At 47.4% G+C, this 23217-nt stretch overlaps 1 protein-coding gene across 3 annotated transcripts in view; it reads left to right on the top strand.

Annotated features, from left to right (window-relative positions):
• The first annotated feature begins 1214 nt into the window (after positions 1-1214).
• The window catches only part of ALOX5 (arachidonate 5-lipoxygenase), a 50206-nt gene continuing 28203 nt past the window's right edge, over positions 1215-23217 (top strand). For all 3 annotated transcript variants that reach the window (XM_065407832.1, XM_065407834.1, XM_065407833.1), the window contains exons 1-3: positions 1215-1364; positions 16082-16280; positions 18568-18649. In XM_065407832.1, coding sequence (XP_065263904.1) covers positions 1215-1364; positions 16082-16280; positions 18568-18649 — 431 coding nt within the window. The remainder of the gene's footprint in view (positions 1365-16081; positions 16281-18567; positions 18650-23217) is intronic.

Below are 23217 nucleotides of genomic sequence, written 5' to 3' on the forward strand. Positions count from 1 at the left end.
GGGATGTAGCCGGGGGCAGGGAGGGGTAGGTAGGGGCTGTGTACCGGGGGGGTGGTTGCAGGGAGGAGTAGCTCGGGGCTGTGAACTGGGAGGGGTGTAGCTGGGGGCAGGGAGGGGTGATCAGGGGCTGTGTACCCGGAGGGGTGTAGCCAGGGGCAGGGAGGGGTAGGTAGGGGCTGTGTACCGGGAGGGGTGGTTGTAGGGAGGAGTAGCTGGGGGCTGTGAACTGGGAGGGGTGTAGCTGGGGGCAGGGAGGGGTGATCAGGGGCTGTGTACCCTCAGGGGTGTAGCCGGGGGCAGGGAGGGGTAGGTAGGGGCTGTGCACCGGGAGGGGTAGCTGGGGGCTGTGTACTGGGAGGGGTGGGGGCAGGGAGGAGTAACTTGGGGCTGTCCACTGGGAGGGGTGTAGCCGGGGGCAGCGAGGAGTAGCTGGGGGCTGTGTACTGGGAGGGGTGTAGCCGGGGGCAGGGAGGGGTTGGTAGCGGCTGTGCACCAGGAGGGGTGTAACCGGGGGTAACGAGAAGTAGCTAGGGGCTGTGGACCGGGAGGGGTGGGGGCAGGGAGGAGTAGCTGGGGGCTGTGCACCGGGAGGGGTGTAGCCGGGGGCAGGGAGGGGTGACCGGGGGTTGTGTACCGGGAGGGATGTAGCCTGGGGCAGGGAGAGGTGACCGGGGGCTGTGTACCGGGAGGGATGTAGCCGGGGGCAGGGAGGGGTAGGTAGGGGCTGTTCACCGGCAGGGGTGTAGCCGGGGGCAGGGAGGGGTGACCGGGGGTTGTGCACCGGGAGGGGTGTAGCCGGGGGCAGGGAGGGGTGACCGGGGGTTGTGTACCGGGAGGGATGTAGCCTGGGGCAGGGAGAGGTGACCGGGGGCTGTGTACCGGGAGGGATGTAGCCGGGGGCAGGGAGGGGTAGGTAGGGGCTGTTCACCGGCAGGGGTGTAGCCGGGGGCAGGGAGGGGTGACCGGGGGTTGTGTACCGGGAGGGGTGTAGCCGGGGGCAGGGAGGGGTAGCTAGGGGCTGTTCACCGGGAGGGGTGTAGCCGGGGGCAGGGAGGGGTGATCGGGGGTTGTGTACCGGGAGGGGTGTAGCCGGGGGTAGGGAGGGGCTATGTTCGAGGGGGCGGTGCTGCTGCAGCAGCGGGGCCCGACGCTCATTCCCCAGCGGGCTCAGGCGGGCAGCTCCGCTCCTAGTGGCTGTGCGCTCCGGCCGGGCCATGCCGTCCTACACCGTCACCGTGGCCACCGGCACTCAGTGGTTCGCCGGCACCGACGACTACATCTACCTGATCCTGGAGGGCACCGCGGGCTGCAGCGAGAGGCACCTGCTGGACAAGCCCTTCTACAACGACTTCGAGCGGGGCGCGGTGAGTGCGCGTCCGGCCGGCCCCGCGCCCCCTTCCCCGGCCAGCCTGCGCGGTGTCCCTGCCCATGGGCAGCCCGGCCCCAGCCCCGCGCTCCAATGCCCAGGCCAGCCAAGCGCCACGCCCCCTTCCCCGGCCAGTCCCGTGCCCCCCGCCTCCGGCCAGCCCAGCGGTGCGCCCCCCTCCCCGCGCCCCTCTCCAGTCCCCGGCCCAGCGCCTCGCCCCCTTCACCTTCCAGCCAGCCCAGCCCCCCGCCACTGTGCACAGCCCGGAGTCCCCTTTCCCTTGGGCCAGTCCCCTCCATGTGACTGGTCCCCCTGCACACAGCTCTAGCCCTGCACCTCCTTTTCCTGGGCAGCCGTGCACCCCCTTTTCCATCCCCACTTCCCCAAGTCCAGCCCTGTGCCCCCTGCCCTGGGATTGCAGCCTCCCCAGTTCTGAGACACCCACCTCTTAGGACTGCGTCCCCAGCTCTGTCCCTTGCCAATGGGATAGCGCCCTGTGGATGCTCCGGCTCTCCCGACAGTGGAAGGCATTTTACCCATTTATTCCCTTTTTCCCATCTCTTGGAGCAGCTGTAAAGTGGGCCTAGGAACCCTCCACTACCACCTCTTCTCTCTATCCCACTACTTCCCTGGGGAAGGGGATTTGGGCACCCACACCCCATTACTCTTTTATCCTTCCCCATTGCTGCCCCCTTGGTAGGGTCAGAATTAGGCGGGCCCCTGCATCTCTCCTTGTCTTGGTGCTCTCGGCAGGAAGGGGACTGGGACACTGGGGGCGGGGTGGGGGTGCTATGCCCCTACCCTGACACTCCATCCCTCCCTAATCCCATTCTCCCTTCCCACCCCTTGATCTAGAGCAGGGAAGGCACCGGCATCCTACCTATTACCCACGCCGGCAAGGCTGGGATCTGACTGAGTCAGGAAGTCTTTGGGATGGGATTTGGAGAGAAGGGCAACACGGGCTAGTTCTTGGTGTACCTGGTGCTGCAATGCAGGGGAAGACTTGCTCCTAGGTCACTAAAGCAGATGAAGGGGCATGATGATGTTTCCTAGCCCTTCTGGACAAGATTCTCGAGTTGAATAATGGACATGGTTTATTGCCCCATGGGAACTGCTTCTAATAATGCCTCCTGAACCAGCAAACCCAAGAATCTAACGTGGTCCCCTTTGCCTATGCCAGGGCTTAGCGGAGGGGATTGAAAGTCAGGACTCCTGCATCCTATTCCCTCCTCTGCCATTGGCGCTAGGCGTGATGATAAGCGAGTCACTTTGCCTCAGTTTCCCCAGTCTGTAAAAGGTGTCATAATGCCTCACTGGAGTGTTGTGGTGATTGATTTGTTAAGATTTGCAAAGTGCTTTGAGAGCCTCCACGGAAGGTTAAAATATTACCTTACCATTTGGAATACAAGAAAAGCACAGTGAGATAATGCACTTGGTAGGTTTTGTGCTATGACTTTAGCATTAATTGAACATATTTTAAGTGGTTCTTCAGAAAAAAATAAAATGTTTTCTAGATGTGTATTATTTACTCAAGAGAGGTATCAGAGCTGTGTCTTGAACAGCTAGCATAATTCCAACAGTAAATACGTCTATCAACAGATTATTTAACTGGATGAACAATACACAAACTGTCTAATTTCATATTTGGCCCATGTAAATATGAAATTAGACAGTTTGTTTATGTTCATCCAATTAAATAATCTGTTGATAGATGTTGGAATTATGCTGGCTGTTCAAGACACTGCTCTGGTACCTCTCTTGAGAAGAGTTCAGAGAGAAGAGCCACTATAGATAACTATCAAACCTCTAAGTTCTCAAACTTCATTGCACCACGACCTCATTCTGACAACAAAAATTACTTCATGACTCCCAGAGGAGGGACCAAAGCCTGAGCCCGCCCAAGCCCCACTGCCCAGGATGCGGTGGACGGGACAAAGCCTGAGCCCCACCGCTCTGGACAGGAGGGCCAAAGCTGAAGCTCAAGGGCTTCAGCACCAGGCAGGGGGCCTGCAACCTGAGCCCCGCCACCGAGGGCTGAAGCTCTCAGGTTTTGGCTTCGGCCCTGGGCAGTGAGGCTCGGGCTTCATCCAGCCCTGGCGACCCCATTCAAAGGGGGTTGTGACCCATTTTGAGGTCCCGACCCACAGTTTGAGAACCGCTGCTCTAGGCCAAGACAAGGGAACTACCTGCCAAGAGAGATGTTTGAGACGCCTTAAATGGAACTAGGAGAACAGTACAGGGATATCACACACACTAGGTGCTAGGAAAATGGGGGACTGAAGAACTGGACTGATGTACTTTGTATCCCTATTTCTACAATTCTTTGAGAGTCCTATTCTGTCCTTACCCTCATCTGACTGGTCACATCCCAGCATCCATGCTGTTGCTTTATTTATTTATTTTAAAAGTCCATATTGTGTTTCATAATAGTAAGCTTCAGTATCTGTTCTGCATCCTGTAGTGCAGAAATACTAGACTTAGGGCATGTCTACACTTGAAATGCTACAGCTGTGCAGCTGCCGTGTAGACACAGTGGGGGTCTCCCATTGGTGTAGTTAATCCACCTCCCTGAGAACAGGGGAGGAATTCTTCCATCAACCTACCACTGTCTACACCGGTGGTTAGGTTGGCTTAACTCAGGGGTAGGCAACCTGCGGCACGTGTGCCAAAGGCGGCACGCGAGCTGATTTTCAGTGGCACGCACACTGCCTAGGTCCTGGCCACCGGTCCGGGGGACTCTACATTTTAATTTAATTTTAAATGAAGCTTCTTAAACATTTTAAAAACCTTATTTACTTTACATACAACAATAGTTTCGTTATATATTATAGACTTATAGAAAGAGACCTTCTAAAAACATTAAAATGTATTACTGGCATGTGAACCCTTAAATTAGAGTGAATAAATGAAGACTCGGCACACCACTTCTGAAAGGTTGCTGACCCCTGGCTTAACTGTATCGCTCAGGGGGGTGGAAATTTCACACCCTTGAGTGATGTAGTGGGGTTGACCACATTTTTTAGTGTAGACCTGGCATTAGGCACTTTTGAAAATTGTACCCCATGTGATTTAGGAGCCTAAGTCACATTTTCAACAGTGACATGGGCACATAGCAGCTCAGGTCTCATAGAAAGTCAATGAGACCTAGACTCCTAAATGCCGCCTGGGCCCCTTTTTAAAATGAAACTTAGGCACTTCAGAAAATTGTACCTTTGTCCTATATTTTATATCACATACTCCTTTCGATAGGTCGTAAGTTTTCTGGGGCAGAGGCTGCCTCTTTATCACATGTCTGTCTAGCACCCAGCACAGTGGCTCCCTGTTGTAGGCTTCTGGGTACTACTGAAACAACTTGCTTTCCATACGTATTTACTATCTCAAACAGTTTTTAATGGTTCATGTGACACTATCTGTATGCTGCCATTTTTACAGCATGCATTTACTACGTGCTATATTAGAGTAAATATAAACCTATGTTCCTATAGGCAACTATATTGTCAGATCTATGAATACGATGTGCTCAGGTTTTGTGGTTAAAGTCAACATTTTAATGCAGAATACTGTATATATGTCTAGACACGTGCTGTTAGGCATGAGAAACACTGTCACAAAGGCTGCAACACTTATTAGACTTGTTACTCCTAGTGGAAATTAAAAAAAAAGACACAGAACAAAAATAAACAAAACTGAACTGACACAAAGTCTCTCTGTATGTTATGTTTTTCAGTGCAACTGGTGACACCAATCCTGTCCCAGTGTTTTGTTTTTTTTCCTCATTGGACTCCCCAACGTAATTTTTCACCACAAAACAATGCAGTCTTGAACCCAGGCTGCAAAAGAGAACCCATTCAGTTCTCAGAACAAAACTTGCGGAGTATAGTTCGTTAATGCAGAAGGCCTTACCTACTTTTACAGTCCCTTTTCCATAGGTAGGCCAGGTCGATTGTTTCCATTATCCTGATACTTGCTTCCTCTGAATTCATTCAAATCATGGTTATTGTTGGGTATAATAAACGAAGTCTTGGACAAGTTCTGTGTAAGAGATTTGCATGTCAAATGTTCCATGAGGGAGGGGATATGGAAAGCGCAAAGAGACTTGTACAATGAAAGCCCTGATTCTGATATTCATGGGACTTACTTTGAGTATTGGACACAAACTATTTAGAAGCTGGTTTTTATCAAGTTGTTTTTGAGTAAGTTCCTGTTGGTGCAGAGAGATGTCACAGTGAGTGTTGCATAGCACTTCACAGTTCCCCATTTTCTTCCGATTTCCCATTTAAGCCCTGTCTGTCTGTTTGTTGTCATTAAAAGAAACCCATCTTGCAAGTACTTCCAGAGAAGAAACCCATCTTTTCAATCTCAAATTTTTATTTGGGGAGGATTTATCTGTGTCCTTCTTAATGCCCTGGAAAGATCCCCTCCTTAATCCAGAGCAGAGAATTAGAACAGCCGACTATAGACTGCACCTCAACAACTCATTCCAGGTTTTGCAGGAGAACTAGTTGCTTGGACAGGATACTTTGGGTGCTTAGTTTCAAGTTTATTTTCGGCCATGTCGGATAGATCCAATAAAACGTTAGTTCTGTACTTTAATTCTGAGCCTTTGTGCATAAAGGCTTCCAGTTCCCTGACTCACAACACTGTCACCAGGACAAAGCGGCTGAGAATGACAGCCCCAGCCTGCACAAGTGGAGTAATGGCTGTATCACATTTCTGGCCATCTCTGCCCCCTCCTAAAGCCCAAATATTAAACACACAGGAGGAAGGGCTGCAAAACAATTCTGAAGTCTTGCAGACGATGTCCAGATGTGCAGTTAACGTGCCAGGTATACCTGAAAATATTGTTAGCTTTTGCATCCCAGTTTTATGCACCTAACTTATTGCCCTCTAGCTGGGCAAATCAGATTTTTAAAAGGTTCCTTGGTAAAGTTTAGTGCTTGTGATTGCAATGCGATCATTTCCCCATCTGTAAAGTTTATCCAAAGTGCATACAAAGAGTTCACTCGGTATATGCAAAAGTAACAATGTGGAGAGAAACTTTGAAAGTTCAAAGTGCTTGTCATTTTTTAGCCCCAAACATTAAAAAATGAGACCACCACCTTACTGAGATGTAGGCCAACAATACAGTTAACATTTGGCCAGGGTGTATGAATGAAGGCTGAAGGAGGAAGAATAAGAGACATGAAGAAGAAAAGACTGAGAGGGAGAATGATAGGAAGCGAGAAGAGAAAGAAGCAGATGGCAGAATTGGGCAAACATGCACGTTTTCAACATTAAGTACATGGCTTCTGGGGAGGCAATGGAATTACTCCATGTGCTTAAAGTTAAGCACACATCGTGCAGAATTGGGGCCCAAATCAAAACTTACTTGTATGTGAGATGTGGTGGGCCTACAATAAAAAGTGATCTTGAAAGGTAAATATTTGCTCTGATTTGACATACTTGAAATATATTGCTGAAATACTTGCTCCTCCAAATATATTAAAAAGCTAACCGTGTACCTGTAGAAAACTATTGTAGATACATCAGGGTGGACAAAAAGTGATGATTTAAAATAAAATCATTTTTAATTTAAATTGGATTTTTTATTTAAATCGATCTTCTTATTTTGTTTAAATTATACTAAGTTTTTCTTTTTAAAAATAAATCTATTTAAAATGAAATCTGAATTTAATACAAAATATGTTAAGGCCTACATTTATAATCACTTAAACCATTTAAATAAAAAATAAATATGCTGAATCCATGAGCCTCTAACAAAACCTTTGAGTTAAAGGCTGCTTTCTGTATAAAGAAAGAATCATCGAATCATAGGCCTGGTCCACACTACCCCCCCACTTCGGACTAAGGTACGCAAATTCAGCTACGTTAATAACGTAGCTGAATTCGAAGTACCTTAGTCCGAACTTACCGCGGGTCCAGACGCGGCAGGCAGGCTCCCCCGTCGATGCCGCGTACTCCTCTCGCTGAGCTGGAGTACCGGCGTCGACGGCGAGCACTTCCGGGATCGATCCGGGATCCATTTATCGCGTCTAGACAAGACGCGATAAATCAATCCCAGAACACCGATTGCCTGCCGTCGGACCCGGAGGTAAGTGTAGACGTACCCATAGGGTTAGAAGGGACCACAAGGGTCATCTAGTCTACCCTCCTGCCAGGATGCAGGAGTTGTTATGTCTAAACCATCCAAGACAGATGGCTGCCCAGCCTCCTTTTGAAAACCTCCAGTGAAGGAGCTTCCACAGCCTCCCTAGGCAGTTTGCTCACATGGCTTGTATTCCATCCTTTTGATCATCCTTGTCTCTCGCCTCTGTATCGTTTCCAGTTTCTCTTCATCCTTTCTATACAGCAGTGACCAAAACTGGACACAGTACTCCAGCTGAGGCCTAACCAGTGTCAAGTAGAGCGGTACTATCACTTCCCATGACTTGCATGCTATGCCTCTGTTAATGCAACCCAAAATTGCATTTGCTTTTTTTTGCAACAGCATCGCATTGTTAGCTCATGTTGAGGTTCTGATCCACCACGACTCCCAGATCCCTCTCAGCAGTGCTGCTGCCAAGCCAGTTATCTCCCATTCTGTGTTTGTGCATTTGGTTTTTCTTTCCTAAGTGAAGCACCTTACATTTGTTTTCTTGAATTTCATTTTGGTGTCTATAGCCCAGTTCTCCAATTTACCAAGATCCCTCTGAATCTTAGCTCTATTCTCCAAAGTGTTGGCAACCCCAGTCTAGCTTTGTGTCATCTGCAAACGTGATCAGTAAGCTCTATACCTACATCTAGGTCAAACAACACCGGACCCATAACAGAACCCTGTAGAACCCCACTTGACACCTTCCAATCTGACATCATTCCATTAATAGTTACTCTTTGTTTGCAGTTGTTTTACCAATTATGTGTCCACTTAACGGTAGTTCTGCCGAGCCCACATTTCTCCAGCTTACTTATCAGAATGTCATGTGGGACTGAGTCAAAAGCCTTGCTAAAGTCCAGGTCTAATATGTCCACCGCATTCCCCCTATGCAGCAAACCGGTTACCTTGTCAAAGAAGGAAATCAAGCTGGTTTGGCATGATTTGTTGTTAGTAATCAGGGGGAAAATATCTAGCTATTTGGGGGGGGGGGGTCAAGCTTTATAAATACGGCAAAATAGGTCATGTACTGTATTAAGGGCTTGTTTTGTTTAATAAAAGTAAATGTTATATGATGTTTTGTGTGTTTAATTAAATACCAGTTACCACTCTAATGCTGCTTGACGCAAATCTTGAGCAAAAAGTTAATTATCTAGTAAATAAGCAATATATCATTCACCATTTTCTAACATACTAAAACATATAATTAATTAATAAGAATCTGAAAATATTAAGCTATATAATTGCTTAAATAAATGTATATAATTATAGTGTACCTTCTTAGGTTGTAAAAAGATGTACCAAATCTAGGGTAAAGGATCTATTTAGTTGTAAATCAACATATTAATGATTCTATCAACCAATGAGAATGCACCTTTCTTTAGAAAATAACTTAAGTACAAATGGTAAAGTTGGTGATAATTGCTGATTTAAACCAAGGTTTTCCAGTTGGGGATTTAAATCCCAATTTAAATCAATTCACCCTGAGATACATTTTCAAAACGTACATGAAAAGATGAAAAAAATTGAGGTCTGTTTAGGCTAACTGGGCAGCCTTTTTCTATTACTTGGACTTGTGAAATATAAATGTATTTTAGAGCTCTAGGTTTTCCATCAGCTGAATGAGTTTGTGCCAATGAATCACTCGTGGTTGTGTTATTTTGATTGTAACTGTTTGTTAGGTCTAATTGACATTGTTCTATAATATTTTAAATCTATGATCCATTTATTCTGTTTCATGTTGATAATGAAAGTAGATCAATTCCTGGCTTTGTCACAGTCTTCCTGTTAGCGTCTGGAAATGCCACGTATTCTCTGTGTGCCTCAGTTCCCCACAATCCTTAAAATGGGGATAATAATGCTCTTTGCTGCCCATGCTTTGTCTGTCTTGTCCATTTGGACTGCAAGTTGCCTGCATGGGTATGTCTGCCCTTTGAGCTGGAAGGGTAGCTCCAGCTTAAGGAGACGTGCCCATGTTGACTCTGATTGAGTTAGTGGGCTAAAATTAGAGTGCAGCCATGGTGGCACGAGGGGCTAGCTGCCCTGCGTATGTACCCATCGGAGATGGTAGGCATGTCCTCAGGGTGGCCAGCCCCACTCGCAATGCCACGGCTACACTATTTTTAGCACACTAGTTTGATCAGCGCTGACACAGGTAAGTCTCCTCGAGGTGAAATTTATACCTCCAGCTTGAAATGTGGACGTACCCTATTGTCTTTGTAGAGTTCCCAGTACAATGGGGCCCTGATCACAACCGGGACCTCTTGGTGGCTGTGTAACACCAGCAGTAATGTTAAATATCAGCAGTAATAATCATCATAATAAAAACCCCTCGCTTGTACTCTCATCCTTACTTTTGCCAGAAGCTGGGAATGGGCGATGGGATGGATCACTTGATGATTACCTGTTCTGTTCATTCCCTCTGGGGCACCTGGCATTGGCCACTGTCAGAAGACAGGATACTGGGCTAGATGGACCTTTGGTCTAACCCAGTATGGCCATTCTTATGTACTGAATGGTGGTGGGGGGTGGAGAGGGATTTCTTTATTTCCAAGCAGGGCACTGATGTGGGAAAGTAAAGGTGGAATTCTTATTAGCAAAACCCTACTTGGATTTATAAACTGAAACCCTTCTATTAGTTGCTGTGTTGCTTGAACACGCCAGGTAGGTCTGGGGCTGATGAATGTGCCATGTACCTCCAGATACCCCTTGCCAAGTCCATTTAAGGAGAACATGCCTGCAGAACATGCTAATTAGTACACACCACTGAGTGTGCCAAGAACGTGACAGGTCCATTCATGTAGGACATACCAGTTGGCTGAGTCGGGTTCTTCTAGGTAGAACTGCTTATGTTTATTAGTTATGTTTATTATGTTACATGGTAATATCGGGAAAGCATTAGTGTATTTGAATTCCCTTTCATGACATATGTGTAGCAGTAACCAAACTGGTGCTGGTGCAAACTGGTAAGTTCACATGGGTTGGAGATTGTCCTGTTGAACGTTAGTTGCCCTCGGCCACATTCTTCCAAACACCACAGAACCATGCTGAGATGGAGGAAGAAAAATATGTGTTTGAGCAATTCCATGGAGCTGTTTATAGACATGAATGGGTCAAGCTGGAAACAGGCTGCCAAGCATTGGAAGCCATATTATAGAAACCACTGTGTGTAGCATCATCTGGACTGCAGAAAATTATCATGATATTGCAAAAGTACCCACTAGATGTGAAATACAGGCCCAGTCAGGAGCTTCTTCTAGCAGATGTGCTTTCATGATTGCCTATGGAGAAAACTGGGAGCCGCAGAAAGAGGAGTATGAAGTAGAAACGAGTCAAGCATTGTCATTTCTGACAGAAAAATTGAAAAGTGCAGAGGAGAAACATTTTGCATCCTGGTACCTTCAGTTTCAAGACCCAGAATCCTTGGCACAGGTTGACCAATAAAGAAGAGAGGCCTTGTGTTGGCGTTGGAAAATGCAGGGATGTAACTGTTTTTGAACTGAAAAGTCAGAAGGTTGGGTGGGAGATAAGCAAAGATCAGGAGGGCACTGGAAGGCAGCTGCTCTGGGAGGGTGGGACATGGCCTGGCTAGGAATACAGTGGAGGGGTGTCCTGCAGTCTGCTACTGCCACAGCTGGGCACAAATATTGGCTGTTTTAGGGGGATTCTTGTAGAGCTTGGAGGAGTCTTAAAACGCGTTTCAATCTGCACATCAGTAATGACATCAGGAGGCGGTAGGGTGGGGAATATGGAGTTAGACATTCTATCAGATGAGTCAGTGATATAGGAATGCACTTGGTGATATGGCTGCAAGGGCCATTTCTGCTCTGCTGAGGAGATGCTGTCGCTCACGGGGGAAAATAACAGGCACAACTTACAGATCCTGGCCCCACTGAGCTCTGTGGCTAAACTCCCATTGACTTCAGTGTGAGCAGGATTGCGCCCGCTGCCTGTTAAATACACGTGGGTTTGAGTCTCCTCCTGATGTGACCATTGGCTTAAGCAGAGACACCTTGGGCCTGATTTTTGGACCTGCCATGCACTGCACCTTCTGTTGCCTTGGCTGGAGCGGTGAGGGCTTGGTGCAAGCTGAAAACCAGGGCCCTGGTATCTCAGAAATCAAGGCATCCAGTATCCGTGTCCAGTTTTGAAAATTTGAGCCTCACTATCTAGCAGCTGTTGGATTTAGAGGTGCTGTAAGCTATGGCTGCAGATCTGGATCCAAACTTCCCCACAGATTGGGAGAGTTGGGTTTGGTTCGGGCCTAGCTGTAGTTCACATTTCATTTTTTTAACTTGCAGTGCATTCCCTGTTGTGTTTATCTAAGCAGGATGGCTGCTGGCTGACATATTGGGGAGCATACTGACTCATTCTCTCCAAACCAATGTCTTTCTGTGCCCTATGGGAGACAGCGCTAGGTGGAGGTGACTCCACCTGTGGACCATCTCCTGTTGGGTGCTCTCATGGCCTACATACTGAACATGCACAGGCTATTCCTGTATCTTTTGGACTGTGACCTCTTTGAGGGGCAGGGACAGTCTGTATGTTCATCTTACACCAGGCCAGGCATGTCACTGGTGCTGAAATACTCATGATCAGTGCTTGCAGTTCCTCTACCATGTGCCTCACATGCAGGGCAGACACCTCCAGCCCCAGCCTAGACAGCCTCAATGCCGCTGTCATCTTTTCCTAACCTGAACGCCTAATTTAAATTAGCTCTGTTTTCTCATTGGTGAAGATAATCCATGTTCTCAGAAGCAGCAGCACTTTCTAAACTCATCTGGCTCTGGCTGCTGTCAGAGCCAGGACTTGCCCTCTAGCACCTCCGGAGTGAAGGAATAGTCAGACCTATCTCCGAAACCTGCTCCAACAGGTCTTCTAAGAACCACTTCAGGGAAGAGCTTGAAAGCCAAGACAGTGTCACTGCCTTCTAATGGGCTGGCTTAAAGGAGTTTTTAGTTGCGAGGGAGATTGGCAGGAGGGAAGGTGAAATAACTCAAGATATATAGCTTGATTAAATAAGGCTGGGGCTGTAGAGCAGGAGGATAGGGAGTGGAGATGATAACCAACTATTTTATGGTCTTCATGTCGAGAGTGGAACTGCCGGGATGGGAGCAGGAGGATAACTAGCAACAGTGGAATGCAATTAAGGAAAGGAAAAGTTAAGCTGAATATCAGGAGGCATTTCCAGTTGATGAGATTTTTCACCCTGCAAAATAATCTCCAAAGAGAAGTGTTGGGAGTCTGATAACCAATTAAAACTTGATTGGGCAAAACATTTGTGCATGCACTGGAGGGAACCATTTTGCATTGGTTGAGGGATGGACTAGAGGGCTTAAAACATTCTCTCTCATCTCTAACTTCTGAGTCCCTTATAACTAGGGCCCTACCAAATTCATGGCCATGAAAAATGCGTCACAGACCGTGAAAGGTGGTTCTCCCCCATGAAATCTGGTCTTTTGTGTGCTTTTACCATAAACTATACAGATTTCATAGGGGAGACCAGCATTTCTCAAACTGGGGGTCCTGACCCAAAAGGCAGCCACGGGCGGGGTTATTTTAGGGGACATCGCAGTATTGCCACCTTTACTTCTGCACTGCCACCTTCAGAGCTCGCAGCTGGAGAGTGGCAGCTGCTGGCTGAGGACCCAGCTCTGAAAGCAGCAGCGCAGAAGTAATAGTGGCAATACCATACTATGCCATCCTTACTGCTGCTGGTGGCAGCACTGCTTTCAGAGCTGGGCTCCTGCCCAGCAGCCGCCACTCTCCGGCTACCCAGCTCTGAAGGCAGCGCCACCGCCAGCAGCAGCACAGAAGTAAGGGTAGTAGTATTGCAACCTTCCTACAATAACCTTGCGCTGCCCCGCGCCCCGTTACTATCTGGTGGCTGCATGGAGTGGATTGTAGAGAAAGTTGGGGCTCTCAGCCCAGTTCCTTGTGGACAAACATCCTCATTACAAAACTGCTATCGCAACTGGTGTCCATAACATGTTTGTCTGCATTTTCTTCACTTTTCTGACTTGGTTTTTGTGACTTAGCCTTAACCTATAAAATAATGGGAGGGCTTGAGTGAAATGACCTCATATTGACAGGAAGTGATAATAAAAAATATACCTGAAAAGAACAAGCAGAGTGTGGTTTTTAGCAGGGGGGGTAGGAGGGGGAGGGCAGAATGACCGGACATATACATGCAGCATCATTTCAGATGGTACTAAACTCAGTGAAGGAAGAGGTAGAGTTCATGTTGGTTTCTAAGAATACCGAAAATGTTCCAAACCACAAACCAGGGAAGTTTCATTTTGCAGCCACATCAAGCAACAAATTTAAACAAAAAGAGTGTGATTCCAAAACTGCCTAACAATTTCTCACCCAGGCTTGTCTTTCTGGTAATGCTCTGTCTTAACAAGAACATAACTTCTTCTGGGGGGGTCATAGGAACAGATTGGGCTCTTGCTTCTAGTCCCATGACGGTCCTAGCCAGTTCAGCTTAGCCATGGCAAGGGGCCTGTTGTCCTGCACCTTGTGCAGCCATTTACACTAGCGCAAAGGGAGTGTCAGATGCTGCCATTCTGACTCGCCAAACACAAAAGCATCACTGTTTATCTCAGCTGAGCTATAAAAGCAAACAGAGGCATTTCTAATGACTGGTATTCCAATAGTGCCTAGAGACTCTGAGATCAGAGCCCCAACATGCTAGGCGCGGCACGTACATAGAATGAGACACAGTCCTCACCCTAAAGGCCTTACCTTCTAAACAGATGAGGCAGACAAGGAGTGGGAGAAAGGAAGGAGTGTTATCCCCATTTAACACCTGGAGAACTGAGGCACACAGACATTAAGTGACTTGCCCAAGGACCTGCACTAACTCTATAGCAGAGCTGGACAATGAACCCAGATCTGATTTCCAGTCCAGTGCCTTAATCCCCAAAACAACCGTTCTCTCAGTTTGCATGACTAGGTGCAGAAGGGTGGACTCGCTGCTGGAGCACCCCTGTGTGGCTGGGCGTGGCCACTGTCTGCTTTCTAGTGCCCCCTGCCGATGGCTGCTGCGGCTCTGTGGCAGTCCCTCGTCTCGTGACTCGGCCTGACAGCTCATCACAATCACTCCTACCCCTCCCCGGGTAACAGAAAGTCCAACAAATACAAGTGTCCAATCCCTCTGTTTGGTCTGCTACTTTGATTCTGGGCCCAGTGGTCCATACACCCTTTCTTAGGGCTTCCAGGAGTCTGTATCTCCTTCTGAGGGACTTCACACCCCTTACCAGTTCCTGATAGGGGAACTCAGGCCTTCCCTCTACCCTAGGTTCAGCCCAGGACAGGCAGTCAGGGATCATTCTGCCAGTCTCCTTGCTGCCACCTCCCTGGGCATCTTCCTACCAACCAAGCCTTTCCCTGGGCTTTCTCCTTGCCTGAAAGAGCCTTCCTCTCTAGGCTGACCTTTCTTTCAGGGCTGGGACTTGCAGGGCTCTGCCCTGGAATCTCCCAACAAAATCCCAAACCAAAAATACCAATTTAGACCAGCTTCTGCCCTCCTCAAGCTTGACTGGTCATCCCTCACATCTCCTCAGCCCCATTCCTCAACTGGACGCCTCTTGGACACGTTTTCTGGAAGTCCAGATCCTGCACTTTTATCAGGGTTCCTCTCACTGGAGCTGCTCCCCCCACCCATGTGGCTGCTCCATGTCTCTCCTGGCCTCCTGCCGGACATCTCTACCTAGGAAAGGATCTCAGGTCCAACTCTCCCCCTGGGCTTTCTCCTGAGTTCTCTAATCTCTCATCCCAGAGAGTGACTGCAGAGTTTCTCCCGACAGCCCCCATCTACTCTAGACTTCCTTCCTTTATAGTAACCACCCAGCTCCTCCTCTCCCAGCTGGGACTCATCTTTAATTTAGCCTGGCCCACCCTCCAGGTGCAGCCAGGTGGGTTAATTGGCCTCTCAGGCCCACTTTAACACTTATAAAGCCAGGATGGGATATATATCTCATCAGTCTATCTCAGGTGTTCTCAAACTTCATTGCACCGTGACCCCCTTCTGACAATTACTACACAACCCCAGGATGGGGGACCAAAGCCTGAGCCCGCCCAAATCCCGCCACCTGGGCATAGGGGGAAGGCCAAGCCGAAGTCCGAGGGCTTCAGCCCAGGGTGGGAGGGCTGTAACCTGAGCCCTGTCATCCAGGGCTGAAGCCCTCGGACTCAGGCTTTGGCCCCGGATCCCAGCAAGTCTAAGGCAGCCTTGGTGACCCCATTTAAAATGGGTTGTGACCCACTTTGGGTTCCCGACCGTTCTTTTCTGGGATGCTGTTGGAGTAGTTATAAATATTTTTACTAGCAGTAGATTTGTTCAGAAATCACAAATGAATCAAAGCATTATCAAGTCCCCAACACAGAAATTTCACCCTTTCCATATTTCTAGGATATCTGTGCATGGCTTGTTCTTAGATATTCTCCTACCCATCCATTTGTCAATTTGCTGTCTGAAAATAACCCTTCATTTTTTCCCCTTTGCAAACAAGAGGTTCCATTTGGAGCTGGGGTGCTTTCTGTGTGTTCAGCCGGTCACAGACCATTTTTCTTCTCCACAGATCGACTCCTACGATGTGACAGTGGCAGAAGACCTGGGAGAAATCCAGCTGCTAAAAATTGAGAAGCGAAAGTACTGGGTTCATGACGACTGGTACCTCAGGTACATCACTGTGAAAACGCCAGTAGGTGACCATCTGGAATTCCCATGTTACAGATGGATTACAGAGGATAAAGAGATTGTCCTCCGAGATGGAAGAGGTGAGCGTCATGAGAGAACTACTAACCCCTAGCTCAGGAATTTAAATTTCACTGCTTTTGCGGGGGCATGTTCTATGCCCTTGTTGTGGCCCCAGAGCTGGAGGATCTATCCAGCCCTGGGGCCAGAGGAGTTCTATGCCCCCGCTGATTACTGGGGGGACCCGTGCCCCTGCTCCCCCTCCTTGTGCTCCCCCCTGCCCCTAGAGCAATGAGGACTCCCCCTATCTTTCCCTCTCCTTCCAGAGGCACCCAAACCCTCTCTCCAACTCCAGTTCCTTCTCTCCCACCTGCAAACCTACCACACCCCCTGTGGGATATATGCTCCTGGCTGACCGTGACCTCAGTACTGGTTTATGAACTGTCCACTGGGTCTTGCACAGGGAAACAGTTGGGTTACTTTGAGGACATGTGCTAAGGTGATTTTTTTTCCAGCGGTGGAGATGGTCAGTACACTGTTCCTAAATTGCAGGCTGGCCTCAATGCTCAGTTTCCGGCTTATCCATTGCTGGAAAGCCTCTCTAGTCCTTGGCCGAGCATCCCCTGGCTGCCTAACCTTGAGACTCTAAAATATAGCAGTTTTCCAAGTATTATCCACCTGGAAACTGTCCCGTTTTCTAAAACCCAGGAAAGGGCAGCTTGGAATGAAATTCTAGTTCAGAGAGCATTAGGGCTGGCTGGGAAGTAGAATTCAACTAAGCTGTTTCATCCTGCAAGAGCCAGAAACAGGCTGATGGTGTGAAATGTGTCGGAGATAGCTATTGGTGCTGTGCTGAGAAAAGTGCCCTAGCTCTTGTGTGCTACCCCTGCATTTTAACTGGCTCTGGTTACCCACTGCCAATACAGTACCGTGGCCAAAGACAGGCACTTCATTGGCTACATAATCCAGTTGCTCACAACTGTGCCTTTGTGGCAATTAAGTTTGACTGCTGCAATATGCTATAGTGTGCACCATTAAAAATGCTGATCTAGTGCCAGTAGATATGGGGTGGGAACCAAGGGTTTAACCAGTTTTGCTGCATTCAGGTCATTGGCTGCATAATTAGACATGCAGCCCTAAGGAGTTTGCTTTTCAGTGGTTAAGGCCCTTAATAGTCAGGTGCCAACTTTTTTTCTCAGCTTCTGGCTCCCTCATTGATCTCTCCACCTGTGGGGTATTCGGAGGGGTAGGAGAGGGATTCTCCATAACTTGCCATGGCTTTATTTCAACCCTTGCTTTCAAGAGAGGAAGGTGGTGTGTGGATTTCAGTTTGTGAAGAAGTAAAGAACATTAGCAAGATCCTGCCAGTAGCTTAACCAGACTGCATTGTCTACCATCAGCCCTGTTCCATCTGCCATTTCTACCTCTGAACCTTAAACAAACATTTCCTGAAAATCCCTAATGGCTTTATTTGCATTCTCTTTTGTGTATGTAAAGCGGGTCGGGTCTTGTCCATCACTTTTCCTTGTGGGTTGTCCTGTTAGCTGCTCTTTCTCTTCTGTTCCCCATCCTTTCTAAGAAAGTCTGTCTCATTCAGTAACATCAGGGCCACGTGTTCAGAGCATCAAGCCATCAGTTTTGGAAAGCCTCTCTCTTTCTTCTGATCCTGAAGCTACCGGCATGGAACTTGGCATGGAAGAAACACTTGTTCTTGCAGTGTAAGAACAGAGAGTATGAACCTAGGAGAGGGATGTCAAGACATTTTCTAGCATCAGCATTCTTCAGCAGAGAAGATTTAACAAGGCTGTATCTTCCTTGATCATATGTCGCTCCTCAACCTTAACCAACCTCCACCCTGTAGTGAGGGGACTTGTGCCCTGGCTCCATAGCTCAGGGGTTAAAGTGGTGGTCTCAGAATCCAGGGGTCATAGGTTCAACTTTCACTGGGGCCTGGATTGCAATCTCTGCCTCATACTCTCCTCATTGGTTCTTCCTCAGTTGCTTGTCACTCTTCAGCCTTAACCAACCTCCTTCCTGTACAGAGGGGCCTGGCTCCCTAGCACAGCAGATGAATATTCCACTGTAGTCTGATGTGTAGAAGTTATTCTTAGAGACACTCTCCATGGCTGCAGGGCAGCAATTCTGAGGATGAAAATAAGCCTTTTGCTGTTCAGACCCATTGTATTTCACTGGGCAGGGGGCAAACTGTCTGCTATAATTGAGTACAAGAGAGAACTGCAGCTGATTTGCTACAGCACATAGTAGGAGAACCCAGATAATGACGGACACTTATGTCCCATTACCCAACTGGAGGATTAGACAGTGAAGGGTAAAGAAACCTCATAGCACTGTTTCTTCATTTGTTCACAGCAAAGCTGCACCGGGATGACAAGACTCAGATCCTCAAGCAGCACAGACGCAAAGAACTTGAAGAACGGCAAAAAATGTATCGGTGAGTTTCCTTTAACAGTCCTGCTTTCTGATGTCAGCTGCACAGGGAGGCCTAGTTCTATTCCTAGCAGGTGAGTGTCCATGGCACAAAATCACCATGGTGACTGGCACCTGTTTGTAAACAGGGTCTGAATGAGCTAGTGGTGAACTGGGGGGAAAGACTTCAGGAGCAGACTGCATTTGCATGGACATGCCTACTCTGCATAGGTGTTCAGCACACAGAGTTTCTTTGCCCAAGTGATCAGTTGTGGCTGGTCTGGGGTAATGAAATGTTGTTACCTTATTGTATGAGTAAATGGCAGCAGAACTCTACTTAGCCTGTCCTGATTGAGGGGGTCACCCTAACCCAAACCTAAACGGGAGGTGGGGATGCCAAATCCCAATGAGAGCCACAGCGGGGAGGATGATAGGTGCTTTGTGTAATATCATAGCTAATGATGTTAATCTGAGGTATGATTATTGCTAGTTGAAAACTTTTCCCTTGGTGTGGACTTTGCCTAAAAGAGTCCTAGACATTTGACTCCACTTCCCTTTCTAGCGATTAAAGACAGAGCTGACTGGACTCAGCTGAGATCTTTGTTTCTGTTCAGTGATTATTAGAACTGAAATCACTGATGAGCATGTTTTGGGGCTAAACTGTAGAACTGGTATTGGGACAGTGTTGTAGTGAAAGACAATGAAGAGGCAGCCACAGCAAGGTTCCCCTCTAGGCAGTGAAATCACTAAGAGCTGAGCTAAAGGGGGAAACCTCAGAACATGGCATTGCAGAAGTGGTGGTGAGCAGTGAACAGCAGCAGTGGTATGAGTGACAGAGAGGACAGTTGCAGCAAGTGGCCAGCTGTAGCAGAGATAATAGCAGCAGTGGTGAGCAGCGGCACAGATAGCAGCAGCAGTGGAGGCATTGCTCAATGCCCCCCTCCTTCCAGGGGTGGGAGGTGAATCCATGTGAATGCACCTCTGAACTCTGGATTGTCACTGACCAAAGCCAATCAGCTGAGAGTGGGGAGCAGCAGACGGAAAGGGGAGTGGCATGTTAAAGGGACATTCATTCGTTGGACTTTCACAATGCAAAGTGGGAAACTGAGTCAAAGGATGCTGCCCAACATACTGTAGGGTGGATGTTTGCTTATGGTAATGTGCTTTTGAATGGTGGTTGTGGTGTTTTCCCAGATTAACACTGGTTCCAATTCCTCTTTTAATAGAAGTTTTCTTTTGCTATACACAGACTCTGTGCTTGTGAGTGGGGAAGTGTTGCTTCTTAGCAGTGCCCAGGGATGGTGTGTTGTTTTCATGGATTACAGGGTGGGGGCTCAAGCCAGTTCTGTTTTGCATTGTTGTGAGGAACCTCTAGCTATTGAACCTGGCCCTTGTTGCTCCCAACTCCTCTGGGGAGAAGGGTTACAAGCTGGCAGCTTCCACAGAGTGGCCGAGCACTGGATAGAGACAGAACGTCCCTCTGGCTCCCGGAGCAGGTCTCTTCAGGTCAGGGTTAAAGCAGGCTGGAAGGACGGTGCAGTCAGGCTTGCCCGGATGCTGCAAATACCATACCAGTTCTGTGAGCAGACAAAACCCTTCACTCACCCATATTGTCTAGATGACACATTTCACCGAGGCTGAATTCATTGAGGCAATTCATTCCAGTGCTTAACCACTGACAGTTAGGCAGTTTTTCCTAATGTCCAACCTAAACCTCCCTTGTTGCAATTTAAGCCCATTGCTTCTTGTTCTATCCTCAGAGGTTAAGAAGAACAATTTTTCTCCCTCCTCCTTGTAACAACCTTTTATGTACTTGAAACTGTTATCATGTCCCCTCTCAGTCTTCTTTTTTAGACTAAACAAATCCAGTTTTTTCAATTTTCCCTCATAGATCATGCTTTCTAGTCCTTTAGTCATTTTTGTTGCTCTTCTCTGGATTTTCTCCAATTTGTCCACATCTTTCCTGAAATGTGGCACCCAGAACTGGACACAGTACTCCAGTTGAGGCCTAATCAGTGTGGAGTAGAGCGGAAGAATTACTTCTCATGTCTTGCTTACAACACTCCTGCTAATACATCCCAGAATGATGTTTGCTTGTTTTGCAACAGTGTTACACTGTTGACTCATATTTAGCTTGTGGTCCACTACGACCTCCAGATCCCTTTCTGCAGTACAGACGCTCCCCAGTTACACAAACCCGACTTACGCAAATCCGCACTTACGAAAAAAGTTCCGTAAGTTCCGTAAGCTAGAAACTTTTTTTTGTTTTTTGTTTTTTTTGGGGTGGGGGTGGGGGTTGTGTAATTGTCGGAGATACATTCCCGACTTACGCAAAATTCGAGTTACGCAAGGCATTCCGGAACGGAACACTTGCGTAAGTTGGGGAGTGTCTGTACTCCTTCTTAGGCAGTCATTTCCCATTTTGTATGTGTGCAACTGATTTTTCCTTCCTAAGTGGAGTACTTTGCATTTGTCCTTATTGAATTTCATCCTATTTACTTCAGACCATTTCTCCAGTTTGTCCAGATCAGTTTGAATTTTAATCCTATCCTCCAAAGCACTTGCAACCCCTCCCAACTTGGTATCCTCCGCAAACTTTATAAGTGTACTCTCTATGCCATTATCTAAATCATTGATGAAGATATTGAACAGAACCGGACCCAGAACTGATCCCTGCGGGACCCCACTCATTATACCCTTCCAGCATGACTGTGAACCACTGATAATTACTCTCTGGGAAGGGTTTTCCAACCAGTTATGCACCCACCTTATAGTAGCTCCATCTAGATTGTATTTCCCTAGTTTGTTTATGAGAAGGTCATGCAAGACAATATCAAAAGCTTTATTAAAGTCAAGATATACCACATCTACTGCTTCCCCCTTATCCACAAAGGTTGTTACCCTGTCAAAGAAAGCTATCAGGTTGGTTTGACGTGATTTGTTCTTGACAAATCCATGCTGACTGTTACTTATCACCTTATTATTTTCTAAATGTTTGCAAAATTATTTGTTTTTTAAATTAATGGAGGTATCTTATCTCCTAGAACTGGAAGGGACCTTGAAAGGTCATCAAGTCCAGCCCCCTGCCTTCACTAGCAGGACCTAGTACTGATTTTTGCCCCTAGATCCCTAAGTGGCCCCCTCAAGGATTGAACTCTCAACCCTAGGTTTAACAGCCTAATGCTCAAACCACTGAGCTATCCCTCCCCATTGCTCCATTATTTTTCCGGATACAGAAGTTAAGCTGACTGGTCTGTAATGAGACAGAGACTTCCTTCGAAATGATGGGAAACAGAATAGAAAGAGCAGCTACCGGGACAATTCCCGAGGAAAAGTTCTGGACAAGACCAGCTTTACATGCACAAAAGGGAATGCAAATAAAGCCATTTGGAATTCAAGGGTAATGGCTGTTTAAGGTTCAGAGGTAGAAATGGCAGCTCTATCAGGACAGAAAACAAGCAATGCAATCTGCATCTGACTGGCAATCTGACAGGCTTTCTAATGTTCTTCCTGCTTCGCAAACCACCTTCCTTTGGTTTGAAATAAAAATTTCCCACTCAGATTCCAACACAATGGGCACAATGTAAGAACATTAGTATAGTAGAAAGTACCACAGCATTGTGCCTCCTTTAGGTAGCGTTAGTTTTCTTCTAAGCTGTTAAGGGGGTTCTGCGTCTCTGTAGTGTTGCCTTTTGGAAGAGAACAAACTTAGCCTGAGCACTTTAAGCTGTTAGAAACTTTATGACCCTTTTTCTGCATAAGAGTGAGGCATGCCAGCCAAATGTACATCCCACTAAATGATTTCTGCAGTTTTAGCTGGATACAGTACTATTTATTTCCAGCCTAGAGGCGGAATGTGGTCTAATGGGCTGAGAATGGGACGAGACAGCAGGGACTTCTGAGAACTTATCCTAGTTCTGAGGCATGTCACCTTTCCATGTGTTTCCTTATCTGTAATGTGTGTTTCTATTATTAATAAAATGGTGTTGTATTGCTGTGTGCTGGCCTGTTCCATCACAGTGCTGGCTGTATGAGAGGGTGGGGTGAGTGAGTCCTATATGTTATACTTGCATACCCATATCTTATGAACCAAATCTTAAGAGGTGCTAAGCAACTGCAGCTCCTAGTGAAGTCAAAGGGCATTTCAGTGCCTTCTGGGTTGTGGCCCTATAAATACATTATGGGCCAGATTCTTAGCTCCGAACCATGCTCATCAGTGATTTCAGTTCTAATAATCAGTGAACAGAAACAAGGATCTCAGCTGAGTCTAATAAGTTCTGTCTTTAACCACTGGAAAGGGGAGGGGGTCTTCCACACCTGTTGGCTTTCACCCAACCCTTCTTTAAAAATTTTCCACAACCTTTTTGTTCTACATGCCAGCAGTCTGGTTCCGTTTTGGTTAAGGTGGAGCCCATCCCTCCTGCATAAGCTACTCCCGCCCCAAAAGTTTCCACAGTTCCTAATCAACCTAAATCCCTCCTCCCTACGCCATCGTCTCATCCATGCATTTAGACCATAGCGCCTAGGGGCTCTAGTCAAGGACCAGGATCCCATTGTGCTAGGCACTGTACAAACACAGAACAAAAAGATAGG

Source organism: Emys orbicularis, chromosome 7, assembly GCF_028017835.1.
Source record: "Emys orbicularis isolate rEmyOrb1 chromosome 7, rEmyOrb1.hap1, whole genome shotgun sequence".
NCBI lineage: Eukaryota > Metazoa > Chordata > Testudines > Emydidae > Emys > Emys orbicularis.